Source organism: Carassius auratus, chromosome 48, assembly GCF_003368295.1.
Source record: "Carassius auratus strain Wakin chromosome 48, ASM336829v1, whole genome shotgun sequence".
Lineage (NCBI taxonomy): Eukaryota > Metazoa > Chordata > Actinopteri > Cypriniformes > Cyprinidae > Carassius > Carassius auratus.
In genome coordinates this window covers 10,262,547-10,285,898 of record NC_039290.1, presented here as the reverse complement: position 1 = coordinate 10,285,898, position 23,352 = coordinate 10,262,547, and the positions used below count along the sequence as shown (strand labels likewise).

General features: G+C 36.1%; 1 protein-coding gene across 2 annotated transcripts; it reads right to left on the bottom strand.

Moving 5' to 3' along the window:
• Positions 1–1,407: 1,407 nt before the first annotated feature.
• Positions 1,408–23,345, bottom strand: LOC113065829 (specifically androgen-regulated gene protein). 2 transcript variants are annotated; one of them, XM_026237362.1, is made up of 4 exons: positions 23,106–23,345; positions 5,913–6,092; positions 3,918–4,104; positions 1,408–3,842 (listed from the first exon to the last, which is right to left on the bottom strand). In XM_026237362.1, exons 2-4 carry the CDS (start codon positions 6,015–6,017, stop codon positions 2,323–2,325), a joined length of 1,812 nt encoding a protein of 603 aa, XP_026093147.1. In that variant the 5' UTR covers positions 6,018–6,092; positions 23,106–23,345; the 3' UTR covers positions 1,408–2,322. The 2 variants fall into 2 exon arrangements, with proteins under 2 accessions (XP_026093147.1, XP_026093146.1); XM_026237361.1 differs by lacking the exon at positions 23,106–23,345 and adding an exon at positions 10,172–10,266.
• Positions 23,346–23,352: the final 7 nt, after the last annotated feature.

Here is a 23,352-nt window from a genome sequence, read left to right as displayed (position 1 = left end):
CCGACGATGCAGTATTGCCAGACATTTCTATGAAAATTAAACACCAGAATAATGATAAAAATAACCAGATTTTTTTTCTAATATTTTTTTAATAAGATAAGATACGATATCGCTAACCCACTAAAATGCAACTTCAAACTTTAATACTTTGTAAAGTGTCAAATTAAGTGGAAAAGATAAGTGCACAGATGCTTATAAAAGCTGGATCTGGCGCCCGTAGCGATGGTTTTCATCCCACGGTCGTTAAGCATTCTTACAAACTGCTTTAACGCTTAATTAAAGGCCTGCATGCAGACACTCATGTGATGTGTTTTAAAAAGACAGTAAATTAGTCATTCAGTGAACACCTTTTGTTTTGAACATGAATGAGATGACCTCATGGCCTAACGTTACTCGTCATGAGAGGATTCGTGAGCAGCGCTGCACAAGAACTCCGGCGTCGAACATTCTGATTGGCCGTTGCGTTCCAGAAATCAACAGCTCTGTCTGTGATTGGCTACATTGCTCAACGCTGCAAACACTCGTTATAAATATAATCTCTGCGACTATCATATATATATATATATATATATATATATATATATATATATATATATATTAGTTGATAGTTGCTTTTGTGCTATAAATGAATAACAACGTATTTGTTTTTAGATATTATGTTTATATACATTTCTATTTCTAAATCACTTTCTGTTTCGTCAACTCTTAAATTTGCGTGCAAACTTAAGAGCAGTTGTCTCTGATCTATTATAATTTTTTCTTTAGTGTTTTAAATCTTTTGTATTGTCCTGAGCATTGTGCTATTATAGTTATGATATTTTCTAAGCCAAACGGCATACAAACTCCTGCACCTGTTCAAATGCTAAATGAGGCTTTCCGAAGCCCGAATGGCTGCTGACAAAGAACAGCAGGTCACAAACCCCTGCTGCACCGGATCCGGTCGGACGAGTTCCCGCCTCGTCTGACACAAGCAGCTGATGTTATGAAAGGAACTCTCAGAATGTTACCTCAGCGAGACTGTGTTGACAAGAAAACATGGATCTCGATTCGTGCGTCAGAGACGAGGGCAACAAACTACGACTCAAAACGTTTAAAGGATCCGCAGAAGATAATCATATTTACATTCTAGATGCATACATTCTAGATCTCCTCAGTGTAGTTCAAATCTTTTTTAACTGAGGAGCATATATAAATATATGTATTTAATTACTGGCATATGTATTTTTTTTTTTTTTTTTTTTTTTTTTGCAGAGCAGGCTATTATTTTACAAGAATAACTTTATTTTATTTAAAAGTTTCTAAAACGGTGTGATTGGCATTTTTTAACAAAGAGATATGTTCACCAGATATGAGATTATTTGAACAAATAATTATAATATATAGCCTATATATAGAAAAATCTTGTGGTAATCTGATGTTTCTATTTTTATTTTTCAGAGGAAAATACTGCAACTATATTTACATTTTACAATACACAAAAAGTGAAAGTGATCTGGAAACCATCATCTTAAGGCTACGCCAATATAATATCCAATAACAATGTATTTTTGTCTTAGGCTACGTCCACTTTATTGGGATCAATCTGAAAACACGTTTTGAGGCCTTCCACTAACATTGAAACAGCTTTGTTATCCATACAGAAAAACATTTTTCCTGGGCAAAATATATGCTAAATGTGTGTTTTATACAATGAAACTCAATTAAATAATTTTTTTAAATAAAATATATTTATACATTTACCAAAATATGTATTTTAGGGGCAAGAAAATGCATTTCCCATCTTACAATATTTTTCATTAATATATACCTATATTCTAAAAATAATAAAATGGCCAAAAAAATATATTGGTAGAAAATATATTTACATAATTATATTTTGAAACCTATTTTAGCATATATTTTTTTTCTCAACTTATTACAAATTAACCAATTAGCATTACATATTTGAAAAAGTAACTTGTCACTTTCCTAGCTACTTGAAAAAGTAATCTGATTACGTAAATTTTATGATGTTTTGAAGTTGACAAGCAACTTTTTGAAAACAACAGAAGAGCAGAAAATGCTGTTTTAAGGTTAATCTGAATTCATGTGGACGCAGCCTTCACAAAACAATTTTTAAGAAAGTGCAAATATTACGCTGTGTCACTTACTTAAGCAGGTAGCTAAAGATGCAATTTGACCACCAAGCCGACATCCAAAAGCATCACAAACGATGTCAACGAAAGTCTGTTTCATCAGCACTTGCCATTTCTATGCTAATGTTCCTAATACCCAGAATAAATTGTGAATTGAGTAACCATAGAAAGTCAGTAGCACCATACATTAGTCCCTCAGTAATCCCAGTTTCTTCAAGGCTTCCCTTCGGTTCTCTCCATTTTTACTGTGCGGAGAGATCATCACGCTTATTCCGGAGCGGGGCAACTTTTGGCCATCGTTCCCTGGCTGAACCGCAGCTGCGTTGAGTGATTTGGTTGAATCGTCAGCATGATGGCCAATACCAAAGTCCTTCGCGCTCCCTACCGAAGGAGGCCGAACTCTGCTCTTTCGTAACTGACCTGGCGACAACTCAACTTGGGTTCTGTCTGGGTTTGTCGTCTGTGGCGCAGGGTCAGCGACCGTTCGAGACCTTGTGCGCTCCAGTGACGCCGTTTTGATCTCATAGGACCTTGTCGGTTGATTCTTCAATGAACCTTCCCTGCTTTTCGCATCTTGGTGCTTTAGATGATCTGCTAGTAGTTGCACATCCCCTGGAACGGGGCTTTCGGAAAGTCTGGACAGTTCCTGAGCAGGTTCTGTTGGGTTACAAAGCGACTGAGGCTTTTTAGCTCTGAATGTTGGCGAATGAGAAAGAGACATCCCGTGACCCGTTTCAACCTCTTCGTTCTTCAGCAGGCCTAATTTTTTCAAAGCCTCCATTCGGGTCTTCTGCGGATCCATCGGAGCACGCTCGGTTTGAGGAAGTAACGAATGCATGGGCCCCGGATCCTTGTGGCTTTTGATGATGATATTCGATGGGAGCTTCTTGGGTTTGGGCGCCACAGCCGGTGGGCTTTTGGGATCGCTGTACTCTTTCGGCACATGTTCTGAAGATGGCGAAGGCGTCATCGGTTTGTCCGGTGCAGAATGGTGTGCAACGTTTAACGGAGTCAAGTGAGGTGTTTTCTTCATGGAGTCCTTGTGCAGGTTTTTGATCTCATTGGGGGATAATGGATTAGGTGATATATCTGGGTCTGCACTCACTGATTTGGTCGCCTCAGTTGGCTTGACAGATCCAGCAGCAACTTGAGGCTCCGTTTTGGGCAGCTCGGGAACCCATTCTGGTGGCTCGTCGTAAACCTGTGGAGGTGGTGGCGAATAAGAGAAGCTTATCTTCTCCGCTGGTTCATCCATGAAGTCTGAAGGTGGAGGAATGAAATCCAGAGACACCTCTGAGGACTGTTTCTCCTGCTTCGTCTGAGACTTGACATCCAAACTCTTGGGTGCACCATTTTTGGCTTTCGATTCACTAGGCAAACTTGTTCTAACTGGAGGTTCAGGTATGAAGGAAGGTGGCAAGTCCACCGCATCACTTAATAGTCCAATGCTTGGTTTGGCAGGTGCTACTTTTGAAGCAGCTTCTTTGGGAACAGTTCTTCCAGGTTGTTGAATGTCAGGGCTTGATCTAAACCCATCAGGTGCGTCAATAAATACCACAGGTGCTTCTTTGGGAGATGATTCCATTGGTTTGCTCACTATCTTATCATTCCTACTGGCAAGGAGTAAAGGAGTTGGCACAAGGTACTTCTGAGATGGTTTACGATCTCTTCCAGTCACTTTGTTTGGGTCCTCGTGAGCTGATAGCTCTGAAGGAGAACATTTATGAGCCATTATTCAAATAGACCATCTTTAAAAGTACTTTAATTTATGCTATTGCTTACCATCAGATTTGTTCTGGTAGATGGACGTCCGCTGAGCAGTTTTATCTTTAATGCCATTAGTTGGGCGATCAGGCTCATCGTTAGACAAACCGCTGTCGTCTTCGACCTCCAGCGACTCGATGGTTTCCTCCAGGAACATGAGACAGGCTCGCTCTTCAGCAGAAAGGTGCTCTAGACTATCATCACTCTATCACACAAAGAAAAGGGTTTGTTTTATAATAAACTAATACTTTTATTCAGCAAGGATGTATTAAATTGGTCAAAAATGACTGGTAAAACAAATGCTGAAAAACATTCTATTTATTAAAGAATCATTACAATTTAAATGCATCACAGTTTAAACAAAAATAACAGCACGACTGTTTTCAACACTAATAATAAGAAATGTTTCTCGAGGAGCAAATCAGCATACTAGAATGATTTCTGAAGGATCATCTGACGAGACTCAAATAATGATGCTGAAAATTCAGCTTTGATCACAGGATTAAATTGCATTTTACAATATATCAAAAATAGAAAAGTTATTATAAATTGTAATAATATTTCACAATATTACTGTTTTACTACATTTTTTATTAAATAAATGCAGCCTGGGTGAGCAGAAGAGACTTCTTTCAAAAACATTAAAAAAAAAAATCTTAGTGACCCTAACCTTTAAACATTTAACATGCTTTTATGGTTCTTCTATGCATTTTTGAAGGTTGAAAACTCCTCAGTACAGACCAAAAGTTTGGAAACATTACTATTTTTAATGTTTTTGAAAGAAGCTTCTTCTGCTCATCAAGCCTGCATTTATTTGATCTAAAATACAGAAAAAAATGTAATATTGTGAAATATTATTACAATTTAAAATAATTGTTTTTAAATGTATTACACTTTATCATTTATTTCTGTGATGCAAAGCTGAATTTTTAAGATCATCATCACATGATCCTTTAGAAATCATTCTAATATGATTCATTATCAAAGTTGGAAACAGTTCTGCTGCTGCGATACTTATTTAGGATACTTTGATAAAAAAAAAAAGCTATGTTTTTAAAATATAACATTTTTGTAATAACAGTATACACTACTGGTCAGTGATTTGGGGTCAGTCTTTTTTCTTTCTTTTTTTTATAAAATCAATACTTTTATTCAGCAAGGATGTGTTAAATTGATAAAAAGTGATAGTAAAGAAAATATATTATTAGAATATATATTATAAGATTTTTTTTTATTATTATTTTGAATAAATGCAGTTCTTTTTAACCTTTTATTGATCAAATATATTCGACAGCAGAACTGTTTCCAACACTCATAATAAATCAGAATATTAAAATGATTTCTAAGGGATCATGTGATAGAGGAATGATGCTGAAAATTCAGCTTTGCATCACAGGAATAAATTTTTTTTTAAAGTATATTCAAATAGAAAACTATTATTTTAAGTTGTAATAATATTTCACAATATTACAGTTTTTTTCTGTATTTTTGATCAAATGAATGCAGGCTTGACGAGCAGAAGAAACTTCTTTCAAAAACATTAAAAATAGTCATGTTTCCAAACTTTTGGTCTGTACTGTATGTATAGTATTTGCATTCTGTATTTGTATTCAGAGTGTTGTAGGAACATGATAATGAGTAAAAAATGACGGTAAAACATGTTTCAGTAACTTAAGTCCAAATAAGATAAAAATCACACCACACTTCCTTATTCTTCTTTTGTGCATTATTACCCAAAAGCTAATTTTCAATTATCCCCCATCATTCATAAGGAGCAGCAGAGACAGTTCATTGTGTTAAAAAAAATCTGATATTATCACTGTAAACTGTCTTTGCATGGAAAAGATCCATGCAAAGATTCCCTTATGTTTCAGGGAAAACATAACTGCAATAACAGGCTTGGAATAACATGATGGTGAATCAGTGTTTGTTTTGAGTGAACTGTTCTAGGATGTTGTTGTATGAAGAAATCACTGATGATTCAAGGATAAGAATGAATGGTGTCATACTCACAAATCCAGAGTTGCTGCTGAGCACACTATCACAGCTTCCTGCACTGTCCATTCCAGGCACAGAGTCAATGGAAACGCCCCCAGGCCAGGTGTCACTTTTTGGCATCGCACATTGGAGGAGTTCAGGAACTGGCACGGGTCTTTAAGGAGTTTGTTTAATTATGGAAAACAGATGACCAATCTTAAAAAAAAAAAAAGACAAAAAAAAGTTATAAACCATCGATTAAGCTATATACAGTACAGACCAAAAGTTTGGAAACATTACTATTTTTAATGTTAACAGCACTTTTCTGTCATAAAATGTCTCTATCACGATCATCTTTGTAAAAATGACTGAAAGTCACACCGTTGATGACACCCTTCACAGATATGTACGAGATATGGGGTTAGAACAGACTCAAAATATGATTTCATCTTGCATAGTTTCATGTTTGTTTGTTTTTGGAGGGGGGGGGGGGGGGGCTTGGGGGGTTGACATGAACCTAAGTTTTAAATATACTATTAAAGTTTTATTTTGAATTTGTTTTATTTTTAGATACCCCATTTTTATTTTAGTCAAAGTTTTTGTCATTTTGTTTGTGCTCTTATATATATATATATATATATATATATATATATATATATATATATATATATATATATATATATATATGTATACATTTACAATATTAATTAATTTAATGAAATTTTAATGAAATTTTCGATTATTTTGATTTCAGTACATAATTATTAAAATAATAAAATTTTAGTAAATTAACAAATATGAAAATCAGAAGTGCCGTCTTGGCATCTAGCTGGAAAATAAAAAACAGGAAACAACTAAAATATATTCTTCTTCAGTAAATGTTTATTTTAATGTAACATTTTTTTTTTTTTCCTTTGTATTTATTTTTAGTCCCCGGTTTGCATCTGTGCATTTTGAACAGATTATACTTAATGACATATTAATTTATCCCAAAATACAGTAGCATTTAACTAGACACACAGCCTTTGGGATCAAGCCATTTCTCTCCTAACAATGTATGATTATATGCTTAGTTGCATTATTTGCATTATTGCGTTTATTTGCATTGCATTGTTTGTCCCTGCTGTCCATGACCCATCAGGAGAGACCCGTCACAATGATTTGCAGTTTCTCCATGCAGATCTTTAGTTTGCACAGGCTGCAAATCGATTAGTTCATCAATGAATGTCTAGATGTTCAGTAAATAGCTGCATCCGCCCTGTACACAAGCTCAGCGTGACATGAAAGAATATATGCATGTCTGACACACCTGATGAGATGAGCAAAACATCTAAATAAAAGCACTTTAAATGAAAGAGCTCAAAGCCTATGAATTCTAAAGCAACACTGCTTAGTTATTTTGTGGAGAAGGCAATCCCAGAATGCATTGTGATGATCTTGGTGGAAAAAAAAATTCTAATCAACCACATTTTAAGAAATACAATTAAATCTTTTAAAATAGTTATATGACATAAAGATACATAATACATGCATCATTTTGGGTTAAATACTTTTGAATGAATTATGAATTATTTTATTATAATATTTCTGTTTGAATATTTTTTTTGTGTGTGTTTAATGAATGTTTACTTACTAATTTATTTATTTTTTAAAGCATAATGTATTACAACATTCAAGTACATAAAAAAAGCCTCTTCTGCTCACCAAGGCTGCTTTGATCAGAAATACAGTGAAAGCAGTAATATTGTGAAATATTGTAAAAACGTCACTGTTTTCTATCTGAATATATTGTAAAAATGTAATTTATTTCTGTGATGCTCCGCTGTATTTTCAGCATCATTCCTCCAGTCTTCAGTGTCACATGATCTTCAGAAATCAGAATAATATGATGATTTACTGCTCAAGAAACATTTCTGATTATTATCAACATTGAAAACAGTTGTTCCCATCTTTTGTAACATTATAAAGGCCCATTTTAATCAATTTAATGTGTCCTTGCCGAATAAAAGTATTCAGTTACATCTTACTGAAAACATATAAATGGTTAAAATGTGAACATCCCCCTACAATCACAAAAAGAAAGGTAGATCACTTGGTTTTTAAACGAAGCCTGCATGCATCTTAAAACAAAATGAACGTCTCGAGAGAGAAATTTCAGAGTCAGAAAAACAGAGATGACCTGGAGCATATGTGAACAAGTGTGAATGCCAGCCATTGTAAGTGTGAAAGTTTTCGAGTCATTCAGCATATTTGAGGTGCTGTGCCTCGCTGAGGTGAGGTGAGGTAATTATAAACACACACCTTTCTGTGACTCCGTGAGAGAAACAAAGCAATGAAGAGGGCGATGGCTTTCGGACAACACCTAGAAAAGCCCAGGAATGTCACCGGACCTAATGAATCTGCTGCAGATTCCTGATGCTCGCTCGATTTATTCAAGTATTAACAAAATCACCTTTTCTTACGGGCTGAGGGTGGTTTGTCTTTGACTATGACTAGAATGCGAACAAGTGAAATCGGATCGGTATGATGTGCCAACTGAGCTCAATGAAGCTTTAAAACAGCAAGAAGTCATCATCGCTCTTGCCCTTGAGCCCACATTCACTATTGTTTTCATAAAGTGTATGCCTTTATGTTTTCTCTGTTTATTTGAGGGAGTGGTGGCTTAAAATAGACCTAGAAGAGGAACCAGGACATCAATGTTAAAGTAGAGCCACCAAATATCAGCTATTGTTTAATTCAATTGAAAGATTGATCATTTAGAGACATAAAAACAAGCAACGGTAATTTCAGCATCAGATTGTGATGTAAATGAGATACGCCAAAGAATATGAAAGTTATTAAAGTCATTTTATGGTAACCTAAATCAATATAAGCATACATAATGCATCTTGTAAAGATTGATTTTAGTTCAGTATATTTTATAATATAATTGTTATGATTTTTTTTTGTTTTCAGTGATTAATTTTTAATTAAGTTTATTTTTCAGTGTAATTAAAAAACATTTAATGAAATAATTAAAATTAAAAATACCATTTTAAATTAGAATTATTGTGGTATCAATATACTATTATGGTTTTAAATAGTATTTTAAATTAGTTCTTATTTTTCTATTTCCTAATCTGATTTTATTTCATTTTTTTTCTCCATTTTTATTTATTTTAGTATGTCTAAATGAAAACGATTTGTTAAAAATCAAACGTTTCTTTGGTAGCAAGCAGCAATAAAGTTTAGGAATTGTTTTATGGTTTTAGCTTCAGTTAACGAAGACCCTAATTTCAGTTACATAATATGTGTTTTATGTACTATGTATAGTAGAAGAACAACAAAATATCAGCATTTGTTTACATTTATGCAAATAAAATTAAAAGTAAAAAAAAGACAATATTCAAGATTTAAGGAAAATATCGTATCACTTTTTATCACGCAGCTCTGGAATACTCTATTCTGATTGGCCAGTCACAGAACTCTATACATGCAAATTTGAGTTTAATGATGTTCAACTGTATGATTAACTTGTTGCAGACAACTATTTTTCTACACCATTGCACTGGTTATACAAAGTTTTACAAAAAATGTGACATATTTGGCCTGTGACATAAAGGCCAGCCATCTGAAGGTCCTGGCCAATCATTTACAGAGAATAAACACACATAGTCCACCTGCAAAGTACACATGAACACAGCAGACCTCTGTTTGCATAATTCAATTTACTCTCCCCATCTTTTATACACACCACCCACATAAGCACAGTACACCACAGAGAGATTTACGACCAGCTCTCAGCTGTCGAGGTGTGCTCTGAAAACTAAATAAAACCACAAGAAACATGCTCTCGGTTTCATTAGATGAATTACACTTGTGAGCTGTTGCAAGATAAAATCAAGGAAGAATCACACAATATGCAATTGTTCTCCAACAAATGTTTCATTCATTATGGAATATTTGCAACAAAGCAGTATTATATGAAAAGTCATATCCTAATAACTTATATATAAGCAATGTAAAAATCCTTTGATGTTGAGCCCTGAAAAAGTAAATATGGATGTACAGTATGGCATTTTTTTACTAACGAACACATACAACACATACAATAATATAGTAAAGACTATCATGGCATCTCCAACTGCTACTATAGACACACAGGTGACCTAATGCCTGCCATTTACGCTTAAATAGTTTGTTTACTTGAAGATTTGTGCCGTTGTATATTATTATTAACGCTTATGAAACACTTTGTCCTTATAAAAGTTTGAAAATCACGTCAAAACCCCATCGAAAGGCAGATAAAGGCTTACCTTGTTCGTCAGGTATAGCAGGAGTTCACCTGTGTGTCTGTCAGCTGTTCTAATCTGAAACACAGGGCGCGTGAGTGTCTACACCAGCGTAGCGCTCTCAGCCAATCAGAGCATGCGTTACACACAGAGCCGCAGCTGATTGGCTGAACGCCTGAGACAGTCTGTAACGAACACGTTACAGTAAACGCTGGTGTTCAGAATGAAATCTAAGCGTAAACATTGTCTTAAACAGTCTGTAAAACAACACACAGTGGAAAAACATACATTATTGTCACATAACCTCATCATCTTTCCAACGTCAGTGTTTAAAGCGGCAGCAGATAAAATCGCGATTATAATAAACGTAACATTCCCTTTTCATACTTCATCGAACAAGAACGGGCCTTTAGTTGTTATACAACTGAACCTCATTAGTGCACTTCAGTAACACAGTCGTGTAAACACAGAATACTACTCTAACACATAACCTTTGTTTTTGTATAGGAAACAAATGCATTTAATTTAATTTCACCGAGCAAATGTTGGCTAGGGATGGACGTTTACACTTATTTTGATACCGATACTTTCAAAAGCCAGTATCATAGATATGGATACCCCCAAACTGAACTTTTAAATTATTCCGTTTATTAAATTATTTAATAATCAAGACTAAAATAGGTAATGAAAGCCATTTAATATTATATTTGAAAGGCATTTGTACATTCAGTACGCCTTAATTACAACCTATTAAATAATAATTTTGTTTACACGTGGTTAAAATATGTTTGCTAAGACAAGGGAAGTTTATTTATATAGCAAATTTCGTACACAATTGTAATTTAAAGTGCTTTACATAAAAGAAAGAAAAATGATAATGAAGAAACATAATCACAAAAATAAAACAAGCTATTTAAAATGTTTTTTATTACTTATTTAAAATGAATTTTAAACATTTAAAAATATCAAATGATTTGATATTAAATACAGTGAATATGTAAAATACATTGCAATCGGTGCGTTTCACAAAAGCGTGAGGAAAAGCAGCCCTGTGATATGCTCATCCCTGTAGGTCTACTTTCCTTTAAGGGCCTATATGTCTGATATTTTGCAATTTCCCCTATAAGCAAAAGCAAACAAAAGTAAAGCTCTGAGAAATAAGCTGTGACGATGACATTCCACCTGGTCATTCATTGACTTGGTTACGGTTATCAAGTTTATGGTATGTAATCAATGTAAACCTGCCTGAAGTCTGGGCGTAATCTAAATTCATGTTATTTCAGCCAGAAATAATTTCTTTGTTGAAGTGAAGGTGCTGTAAATGTCAATTAATCATCATTTGTAATGACTTGACTGTATATTGATTATGATATTTGCCAGTTTCTTAACACTTGTGTTTTTTGTTCTGGTCACTGGTATTTTCGTTTCCCCCAGAAATACTAATTAATGGAATCACATTGGATTAAAACCTGACTTTGCTCACACAGAGGATAAAATCTGATCATTTGTGTACACTTATTGAGATTTTGTCCCCTAACTTGTGTTACACTTGTGTTTTCAGTCAAAAATGACCGGCCTATAAAAATTACTCATAAATTTATCATTATCTTGTATTCAATCTTTTTGCCAACTTGTTTTCTTTCATTTAGCACAGGTTTTATATTTAGGTTTGGAACTGATTGATTGTAGGCCTCACTGATCTAAGCTTATGCACCTCGGTTTCAAATGAAAACTGGTAAAATTATCCATAAATAATAGTCAAAAATGATGTGCATAAGCTGAGATCAGTGAAAGGGAGATCATGTTACAGTAGGTGACCTCACTCTCGCTTTCATGACAGACAAAAAGCAAAGGACAAGATCGGACAATTAAAAGGGAGGCTCCCTTTAGACATTCTGTTGTTTTATTAAACAATAATGCAAGAACTGGAAGGTCAAATGGAAAATATTATTAAGTGCTAACAAGAGTTGCATAAATCGTCCTGTGGTATAAAAATATGAACATGAATCACAAACCACAAAACATGTTTAAAAATGTATTGCTGATGTGTTTGGATTGAGTTGCCCATCAGAAAATGAAGATTAGTGGGGCCTTGGATCCTTAATAGTTTTTTGCTGTGTTTTTATTGAGTCAGACACATCCGATCATCATTAACCCCAACACACTAGAGCTGAAGATCTTTGCCCAAACCTGATGGGACCCGATGGGACCCGACGGGTTCGGGCTTAATTTATATAATCTTACGCGGGCTCAAGTACTCATGAATTTTCAGTGTAAAGGGAAGTCGTTTAAGCGTGAACGGGAGTAACCGCATTTGCAATCATGGACAGAGATCTGTGTTATTCCTAATCGTTTGCTCAATCATTCAAAAATGTCTTTATACACTTTAATCATATACTGCATTGTGGTGCACTTTGAGATGAATTATCCACGGACCATATCACCAGAATATCCATCAACATGATCTTTTTTACTAAACCACAAAACATTTATTATAAGGTTTTGCTTGATTTGATTACCTTTGATCATCTTGATTTCAAAAGTGTGGATTTCAGGAACAGAATGTAGAAAAACTGGTTAACAATACAATATTTGCATGATGTTTAACTATTACACTAATAAAGATCCACCATCCACCATCCCCTGCATCAGATAAAAAACCAAAAGTTAATTCTGAGAATGTTTACCCATGTATGTGTGCAATAGTGGCTCAAATATAACTTGAAATTGTGAAATTCTCACCTTTTTCTAGATCAAACTGCCAGTTACCTTACTGCTGCTGGCGAGTATGACATTATGGTTCATAAACTCGCCGGTGTTCTGAAATGTTCAGTGTCTGAGATATTTGGTGTCACTGAGAATAAAGAACTATATATAAGGACTTGTATGCAGTAACAGCTATTTAGCTTTTTTTCTCCTTAAAAAAAGGTGTCACGTGAAAGTGCACGAGAGCCTACAGTTCATGTGGAGAAGTTGTTAGTTTGTAATTCATGTTAAAGAGAGTTTGATACTTGCACTTCTGCCTGTTATATATATGTCTTGTGAAGCATTAAGATGTTTTTAACTTCAGACTGTTGCTTCCAGCTAAAATAGGAGACTGGAGTGCTGTGGATTATTGTGATGTTTTTATCAGCGGTTTGGGCTCTAATTCTGACAGCACCCATTCACTGCAGAGCATCCATTGATGAGACACTGATGCAATGCTACATTTCTGAGGGTGAGGACATTTTCTGAGGACATTTCTGAGGGTGAGGACATTTTCAGCAAATATATCAGAATATATTTCAGAATAAATATATAGGGTTAGAGAATCATTTGAGTCAGTTTGGGAGCTCTGAGCATCAATCATTTGAGTCAGTTCGAGAGTTCAGAGCGGGTTCGCGAATCATTTGAGTCAGTTCTGGAGTTCAGAGCGGGTTCGCGAATCATTTGAGTCAGTTTGGGGATCGCGATTCATTTGAGTCAGTTCGGGAGTTCAGAGCGGGTTCGCGAATCATTTGAGTCAGTTTGGGGATCGCGATTCATTTGAGTCAGTTCGGGAGTTCGGAGCAGGTTCGCGAATCATTTGAGTCAGTTCGAGAGTTCAGAGCGGGTTCGCGAATCATTTGAGTCAGTTAGGGAGTTCGGAGCATAGACAGTAAAAGAAATGGACACAGCGACCCCATTGGAACTCAATTGAGACAAATGAAGCCCAGTTTTAGCGTTTTTTAGCACTTCCGTTTCTGACGCGCAGACTCAAACGAAGCTTGACGACGTCAGCAACCTGTCTGACAGATGTAAATCTTCTAAGTAGCTGTGCGTGCAAACTGCCATCGTTAATCTTGCAGAGACGGCGAGCTTGAGCGGGGAGTTCTTTGGCGTGAGTGAGCAGGAGTAAGTATTCTGATTAATTATTTTGTATAGTATTTTAAAATGTAACGCCAGTACGCCATATTAAGTTAATTGCCTGCGAGCTTCTCTTCCTGTCTGTACGGTAATGCGACATAGAGCCGAGTGGTTATGACACAATCGTTAGCCTATTTTTTACAAAAACTGTTTATACGGGGCCATAATGTAACATAGAAGGTAATGGAGCCCTTTATACATTGTCGTGTATCTTTAGAAATACATAATGGACAAACGGAGTCTTTAAACGCCTCAGATGTAAAGTTATTCGCTGTCAAAGTGACGCCAAAATGAATGGGAGTCAATGGGAATGCTAACGCAAGTGAAGTTCTGCTAAAAGATGGCAGCCCCCGCCCGACTTCAACTTCCGGTCGAGTTCCTTGCCCCTTGGTTCGGAGCGGGTTCGCGAATCATCTGAGTCAGTTTGGGGATCGCGAATCATTTGAGTCAGTTCGGGAGCTCGGAGCGGGTTCGCGAATCATTTGAGTCAGTTTGGGGATCGCAAATCATTTGAGTCAGTTTGGGAGTTTGGAGCGGGTTCGCGAATCATTTGAGTCAGTTCGAGAGTTCGGAGCGGGTTTGCGAATCATTTGAGTCAGTTTGGGGATCGCGAATCATTTGAGTCAGTTTGGGGTTCGAGAATCATTTGAGTCAGTTCGGAAGTTCGGAGCGCGTTCGCGAATCATTTGAGTCAGTTTGGTGATCGCGAATCATTTCAATCAGTTCGGGAGTTCGGAGCTGGTTAACGAATCGCAAATATAGACTTGTTTATCTAGGAGAATGAAAATGTTTCTTTTTTGAGACCCCAGAAGCCCAAATTCAGAACCAGAACAATAAATCCTATTTTATCTACTAAATGTGTCATTTTGGGGCAAAAAAAAAATAAATAAATTAGATTAAAAAAATTAGAGAGATTAAGAATCTTTATATTCCAGTTCATGTGTGTATAAAAAAAAACATTCAGCTTATATAGCAATGCTATATATATATATATATATATATATATATATATAGCAATGTATGCATAGATGTGAAAAACTTGCGTATAGTTATTCACAAGTATGCATACATTGCTAACATTATATTTAGGCCTATTGGTATCTATTTCATATTAGTGTTCACATGTATTTTATACATGTATTTTTGAACATCCAGTAGCATGCATGTATATGTGAGTAATTTATAGGTGAATATGCACGTGTTTATGTATTGATAAGTGAAGTTTGATTTAAATCCTACACGGCGCCTCATAATCTTGGTTGCACCAGCAACTCAAGCAAAGTCTGGGGCGTGGAAACGTTTTGACCGTGTTTATAATGAGAATAATGAGTGAATAATGACGCACTATCAGAGCGCAGGAACATGCTGAAGACATCTACAGTGGATTCAATCATTTTCCTCCACAAAAACATGTAAGATTAGACTAATCTCTGTGAGTAAAGATTTTTCAAATGATAACTAAATATTCATTGAGTCTTAAATGCATAATGTGGACAGAGTATTTACGCTAATTGGCATTATTCTTTTATTAAATGTGATCTGCTAGTGGCGAAGCAAATCCGGCGGAGCCTTTATCTTAATTAATTAAGTCAATAGTTTGTTCGTTTTCTGGCTCGGCTCGGTGTTCATCTTCAGTTCTCTCTTCACAGCAGTTCAGTCAGTGTAGTGTTTGAGTACATGAATTACTCCCTTGATATTGGTTTGTTTGAACTCAGAGGAAGTGTCAGCCACATTAAAAAAAGTAAACAGTTTAAAGGGGGGGGGGGTGAAATGCTATTTCACGCATACTGAGTTTTTTACACTGTTAAAGAGTTGGATTCCCATGCTAAACATGGACAACGTTTCAAAAATTAAGTTGTACGTTTGAAGGAGTATTTCTGTTCCAAAAATACTCCTTTCGGTTTGTCACAAGTTTTGGAAAGTTTTTTTCGAGTATGGCTCTATGTGATGTTAGATGGAGTGGAATTTCCTTATATGGGTCCTGAGGCACTTCTGCCGGAAGAGCGCGCTCCCGTATAGCAGAGCACTGAGAGCACAACAGACTTCACTGATCAGAGCGAGATTGCACAGATTACCAAAAGAGAAACAGCATTAAGGGACCAGTGGATGGAGTTTATTTTTACAGAGCATCAACGGAGTTGTGCAAGTGTTTGTATTTGTTCCCTGCATTTCGAAGATGCTTGTTTTACAAACAAGGCCCAGTTTGACGCCGGATTTGTGTATCGTTTATTTCTTAAGGATAATGCAGTCCCAACGAAAAAGGGTCACGATCGTGTGTTGGAACCGCATGCGGTGAGTAAAACTGCTTCAAATATCTCTGTGTTGTTAACTTAGCTATCGGCGCGTAAGCACATCAAGTAAACAACATGCGATGTTGTCATCAAACTGCACTTTCCACATGTACAGCTTAAAAAAAAAGACGACATAAAGTGGAACTTAGTCATTTTCCAAAACCGCTAAGCAAATATATACAGTTTCAGTACATACCACATAGAGACGTCGTTGCTGCTGCTGCTCTTGTTCAATTTCAGCCTCTGGATCTGATTCTGGATCATAAATATACGCTGAATCTGACTGTTAGCCATGGTTTGTTTTGGATGTTTTTTTCCTCAAGGTAATGTCACAGCTTCCACATGCTCTCAACGCAAAAGCTTACTCGCGCTCGTGATTCTTTAGCTCCGCCCACACGTCACGCCTCCAGCCGCTCGTGTTTTTCCGGGAAAAATCGGTACAGACTATCTTTCTCTTATGAATATAATAAAACTAAAGACTTTTTGGAGTTATGAAGGGTGCAGTACTACTCTATAGGTACTCAGGATTAACAGGAGATTGAGTGAAAACGAGCATTTCACCCCCCCTTTAAGTCATTTGTGGATTAATGCGTATTGGAGACGCGAACCGTTTAAAACGATTCAGTTCGATTTGGTGAACTGGTTCAAACAGATCCGGTTACATCGAATGATTCGTTTGCGAACCGGAAATCACTACACTGTTGGGTTTTGAACTCTCTCTCACAACAGACACTGAAGAGAAGACAATGCTGAATAAAGTTGTAGTTTTTGCTATTTTTGGACCAAAATGTATTTTTGATGCTTCAAATATTCTAACTGACCCTCTGATGTTTTTCTTAACTTTCTGGACATGGACAGTAGACCGTACACACAGCTTCAATGGAGGGACTGAGAGCTCTCAGACTAAATTTAAAATATCTTAAACTGTGTTCTGAAGATGAACAGAGGTTTTACTGGTTTGGAACGACATGAGGGTGAGTTATTATTAATGACATCATTTTCATTTTTCGGTGAACTAACCCTTTAATATAGAACCAACTAGATACATTAGAAATATACCAAGCTTCATTAAACATCAGCCCCTCTTAAAACTCAAGCAACTCAAGGTATTCACGGCGGTTCCTGCATCAACTGCTTCTGGGACGGATGAGAAAGTCCTGCTCCTTTAGTCCATGAGCTTAATAGAGACATCTAGAGGAGCAGAAATGATATAACAAAATTGAAAGCAGCTAGCATGAAGAAAATCTCAGCAAATCACTCTTTAAAAAAATTCTATTAGAAATTTCCATTGAAGAAGAAGATGAATGAATAAATCTATTTATTTAATGTTTATATAAAGTATTAGTATTATGTATTTATTATCATATATATATATATATATATTGTAAAGAGGATGCAGCTTAAATAGGGCGTGGAATGATAAAACCAACAAAAAACATTGTATCATTAATTATTAATAAAGTACAATGCTTAATTATTTACAGTATAAACATGATTTAAATTGTATATAAGTTATTATATTTAATACATTTTATATAAAACATATTACATTTGAAATTAATGGTTATGATTATTAAGAAATACAGAAATAAATATTAATCCAATACTAATTCTAGTCTATTTTCCCATGTCATATTCACTGTAAACATGTCTTGAAAAGTGGTTAATGACCAGAAACAAAAATAAAAAAATTAGCATTTGAGAAACTATGAGTATGTTAGCAAACAGAAGAGTTTTGCTGTGCTTCTGTAGCGATACTGTCATCTCTTTGTATTGTTAGACAGTGAACCTGATGTCCTATTTGTCCCAGCTGATTCTCTCCAGCCTCTTTAGGGACACAAATGCAAAAACACATGTCTGTGTCGGTCTAAACAACTGCCATAAAACGAGCATTAGCTCCAGAAGAGGCTCAGATAATGCAGCAGAGACAAAGTTGGAGGCTGATGTAAAATCAATGAAAGTTAAATCTCTCGGACCTCAGAGAACAATGATCAATAACACAAGCACCGGGAAGAAAAAGAGCAGAATAAAGAGGCAGTCGTGGGTGGGGACGCAGGAAGTGAGCTGTGTCTTACTCTTCTGCCAATTCTTAAACCCAATCCCAGCATCTCACTTCCATCTGTTGACTTTACTGAAGAAAATAAAAACAAATCGAGGAAAACTGTTGCCTTAAATCTTAAAAGTATTTAAACTGCATGCATTATAAAATAAATAAATTAAAATAAATAAGTTACACTGATAAATAACAGTTAGAAAATGTGTTGTTTACTTTATATTTTAAGTTGGACTTAAATGTATTAAATTGCGATTACTTTAAAGTGTGATTATACTTAATTGATATTAACAAAGTATCTACTTAGTTAAATTGAGGAAACCCATTACCTTGACATTTTTTTTAAACATGTAATTACAATTCACTTTTCACTGATTTGATCTATTTTATTAATTTCTTGAAAATTGTAGGTTAATACTCATACAATTCTCGAAAATACAAAAATTGTTACAATCGTTAATACATTTTTCATGCACAGAGAGAGCCACGTTTTCTAAGTTTCATCCATACTCCAGTATACCGCAGAGAAGAGCTCAGTTATACATCTGTTAATTAGAAAGTATGCAACGAGCTTAAATATTTACCATCAATCAAATCAGCTGCTAGAAAACATAAAGAACAACCTATGTTCAGCGTACTGAGGCTTGTTAATGAAGACAAGAGGAGAGACAGAATGAGAGAGGAAGAGCGGAGCAGTGGAGCGCTGCAGGAGGGAGTGGAGCCTGAGAGCCTCCTCCACGGCCCCCAGAGTCCCCGCTCTATTCATTCACACGGTCTCGTCTCGCCTCGCCTCGGTCGAGTATCACGGCACACAGATGCGCTCTGCACTGTGTTCTGTGTGTGCTGTGACTCTGTTCCTTCTGCTCCAGAGCGTTCCTTAAACTCTCCATAAAAACAACTATTAATACTGTCAGTCTTAAAAAAAAAATTTTTAAACCTTAAAGCAAGAATAAAAGATAAAGCTTAAAAATTAAAAAAAGAATATATGTACAAAAATTTGTAAAACTAAAATGAAAAAATGCAGTAAAATGCATTTATCAAAAATATAAAAAAAAAGTTACATAATAGGAAAAATACAATCACTGAAAATAAAAAAATTAAAAATAATAATAATATAAGAAATTCAATATTTTTTATACAAAAATTTGAAGTATTTAAAATAAATAAATAGAACAATAAAACTAACAAAAGCACATTACAAAATTAACACATTTGGTGTATTAATAAATACAAAAACAAAATGAGAAATAGAAGTTGAAATAATACAATAACTAAAAATAAAATACGGTAATCTCAGATAGCATTATTAATAATAAAAAGCATTTAAAAAAAAAATAAATAAATATATATATATGTGTGTGTGTGTGTGTGTGTGTGTGTGTGTGTATACTGTATATAATTCCATATATAATTCCACATGTGTTAATTCATAGTTTTGATGCCTTCAGTGTGACTCTACAATTTTCATAGTCATGAAAATAAAGAAAACTCTTTGAATGAGAAGGTGTGTCCAAACTTTTGGTCTGTACTGTATATATGTGTGTATATATATATATATATATATATATATATATATATATATATATATATATATATATATATATATATATATATATATATATATATATATATGATAAATTAATTTAAAATAATAACATAATAACACACACACACACACACACACGTTTTCTCATCTCTAAGCATCTTTGTCTATTAAAAGAATCATTCATCATTGCATATGCCATAATATAAGTACTATGGCTACATATTATATATATATATATGATGTGTACATGAGCATATATCAAATGTATCTATATATGGTGTATATATGAGAATGTGTTGTCACCAGACCGAAAACAAAAGGCAAACTCAGAAAACTCAGATCTTCAACCACAAATCCACATCATTATTATTCCTAGATAACCCATCATTTGGAGATTTTATGATGTTTTTGTCATTTAGAATGAACAAAAAACAAAAGCATAATGACGAGTTCAATTATTTTTAAAATACAAAACAGGTTCTGAACTCAAACAAATGAAAAAAAAAAAGGTATTATGGTGAATTTTTTCTAACAATGCTGCTGGAACACGTCATTGGACGTGGGCCGCACTCATGTGCAGTGTTTTGGTGTTTGGAGTCTGATGTTGCTATGCCTGTACATCTGGCTGCCATAAATCCCAGTTTTAAGAATGAAAGTCCACGCCTAGAACAACAGCCTACAGCAGAGAGACACTAAACCAGTTTAACAACAAGATGATCAAGCCTTCACTTTCAAAACCAGCTTTATTCAACTCACATGAATGGATCACATGCAAATGAATTACAACCAGAATTAATAACTGATAAAAGAAGGATTTGTTAAGTTCAGAAACAGTCGATCAACTCATTAACATTAGTTCCCTGACATATAGATGCCAGTCACTCAAAGAACAATAAAAGATGCACACCTACATGTTGTTGAAAAGCCTATAATAGTAAGGATATTATCACCAAAGGTTTTCTTAATGTGCATGGTTTGTTGTTGTTTGTTGTTGACAGTAAAGTGCCACCTAGTGACAACATAGGAACTCCCAGAAAACCACCCTAGCATCACCTCAGCAAACACTTCAAGAGAACTTAGAAAACATAGCTACAACTTAACAATGGCCTAGCAACCACCCAGCACATCCTTGAAAAGCACATAGCAATACTTCAGCCACCTAGCGACCAATCAGAACACCTTAGCAACAATGCAGCAACGATACAGAAACCACACAGTACACCCTAATAACCGCCTAGCCTAGCCGTTTCCAGAACATCATGGAAACCTCTCATAGCAATCACTTAGAACACACTAGCAATAAAGAAGAAATGGCATATCAGCCACCCAGTGCAGAGCAGAAGCCCACTAACAATCATCCTGAACACCCTAGCAACCACATAACAATACTCCAGCATCTTCCTGGCTGTGACGATCCAATGGGCTGTAGTACTTTATTTTGTCCAGCAGGTGTCTCTGGGTAACACATTGTGTCTTCAGGTTAAGTGCTGTGACTCAGGTGTGGAGAATCAATGGCTTTCTCACCCTTGGGAAGGAAGAGATTGGGGCTTGGTCTCTGCTGGTCTCGCTGTTTGGTGGTCATGCTGACTTTATCTCACGCTCTCAAGTCCAGGGCTTGATGTTGTTGCTTTTTGTATTTTCATATTTTATATTTTATGTGGTTATGTCTGTTCTCTGGTTAAAATACATATTTGTGTAAATTTGATTATGGTGTATGGACTCTCCATTCATGTTGCTACTCCTTGAGCCAAGGGGTCGTTACACTGGCACTCAACCACAGCAATCTAGAAACCACCTAACAACCCAATAGCAATCACTTAGAACACCCTAGCAACAACAAAGGAATGGCAGAGCAATCCATGAGAACACATTATCAACCAACCCCATAGAAACTCCCTGGCAACCACCCAGAACACCATAGCAACACCCTAAAACCATCTAAAATGCCCTGGCAAACACCTAGCAACTGCCCACAGGACTCAATACCACAGGACATAGCAGAAGTATCATAGAAACCACCCAGATCATCCTAGCAACCGTCTACTGTAGCAACACACCAGTAACCACACAGAACACAGTATCGGCCCCCTAGCAATCATCCAGAACACCCTAGTAACCACATAGCAACTCCATAGCAATCACCCACAACACTCCAGAAAACACCTGCTGTAGCAACACCTGAGCAACTCCATAGCAACTCCATAGCAACCACCCACAACACTCCAGCAACCACCTACAGTAGCAACACCTGAGTAACAACATAGCAACTCCATAGCAACCACCCACAACACTCCAGCAAACACCTGCTGTATAAACACCTGAGCAACAACATAGCAACTCCATAGCAACCACCCACAACACTCCAGCAACCACCTAATGTAGCAACACCTGAGCAACAACATAGCAACTCCCTAGCAACCACCCACAACACTCCAGCAAACACCTGCTGTAGCAACACCTGAGCAACAACATAGCAACTCCCTAGCAACCACCCACAACACTCCAGCAAACATCTACTGTAGCAACACCTGAGTAACAACATAGCAACCACCCACAACACTCCAGCAAACACCTACTGTATAAACACCTGAGCAACAACATAGCAACTCCATAGCAACCACCCACAACACTCCAGCAAACATCTACTGTAGCAACACCTGAGTAACAACATAGCAACTCCATAGCAACCACCCACAACACTCCAGCAAACACCTACTGTATAAACACCTGAGCAACAACATAGCAACTCCCTAGCAACCACCCACAACACTCCAGCAAACACCTGCTGTAGCAACACCTGAGCAACTCCCTAGCAACCACCCACGACACTCCAGCAAACATCTACTGTAGCAACACCTGAGCAACTCCATAGCAACCACCCACAACACTCCAGCAAACATCTACTGTAGCAACACCTGAGTAACAACATAGCAACTCCCTGGCAACCCCCCAGAACACCATGGTAACACCTTTGCCACACCCCAGCAACCAGCCAGTAGGACTCTAACACTGATACAATAATTTTTGCACATGAAAAATAACGTACTATTTTTTTCTTCAGCAAAAGTTGAAGGGCAACTAGAACAGCTAATAACTTTTAATATTTTTTAATAAATCAGACATAATAATCCTCTCTGTTAGCAGCTCAGTTATAAAGCAAAGAATTCCACTGGCGTCACTTACAGTAAACGAGAGCTGGTTCGTGGCAGGGAGGGACCCGTAGGGCGCAGGGGCTGAATATAAGGGTGAATCCATGCTGGAGAGGGCCCAGCCTGGTACTGAGGAAATGAAATCAGGATCTGGAAAATGTGGGCAAGCCAAATCAAAATCAAATTTCTGTTATCTCAGACATTACTCAAGAAAAAACGGTTTCGACATGCTGTGTGACTAAAACATTCATATCTCAAATCTTTGGAGTTTTACAGCGCGA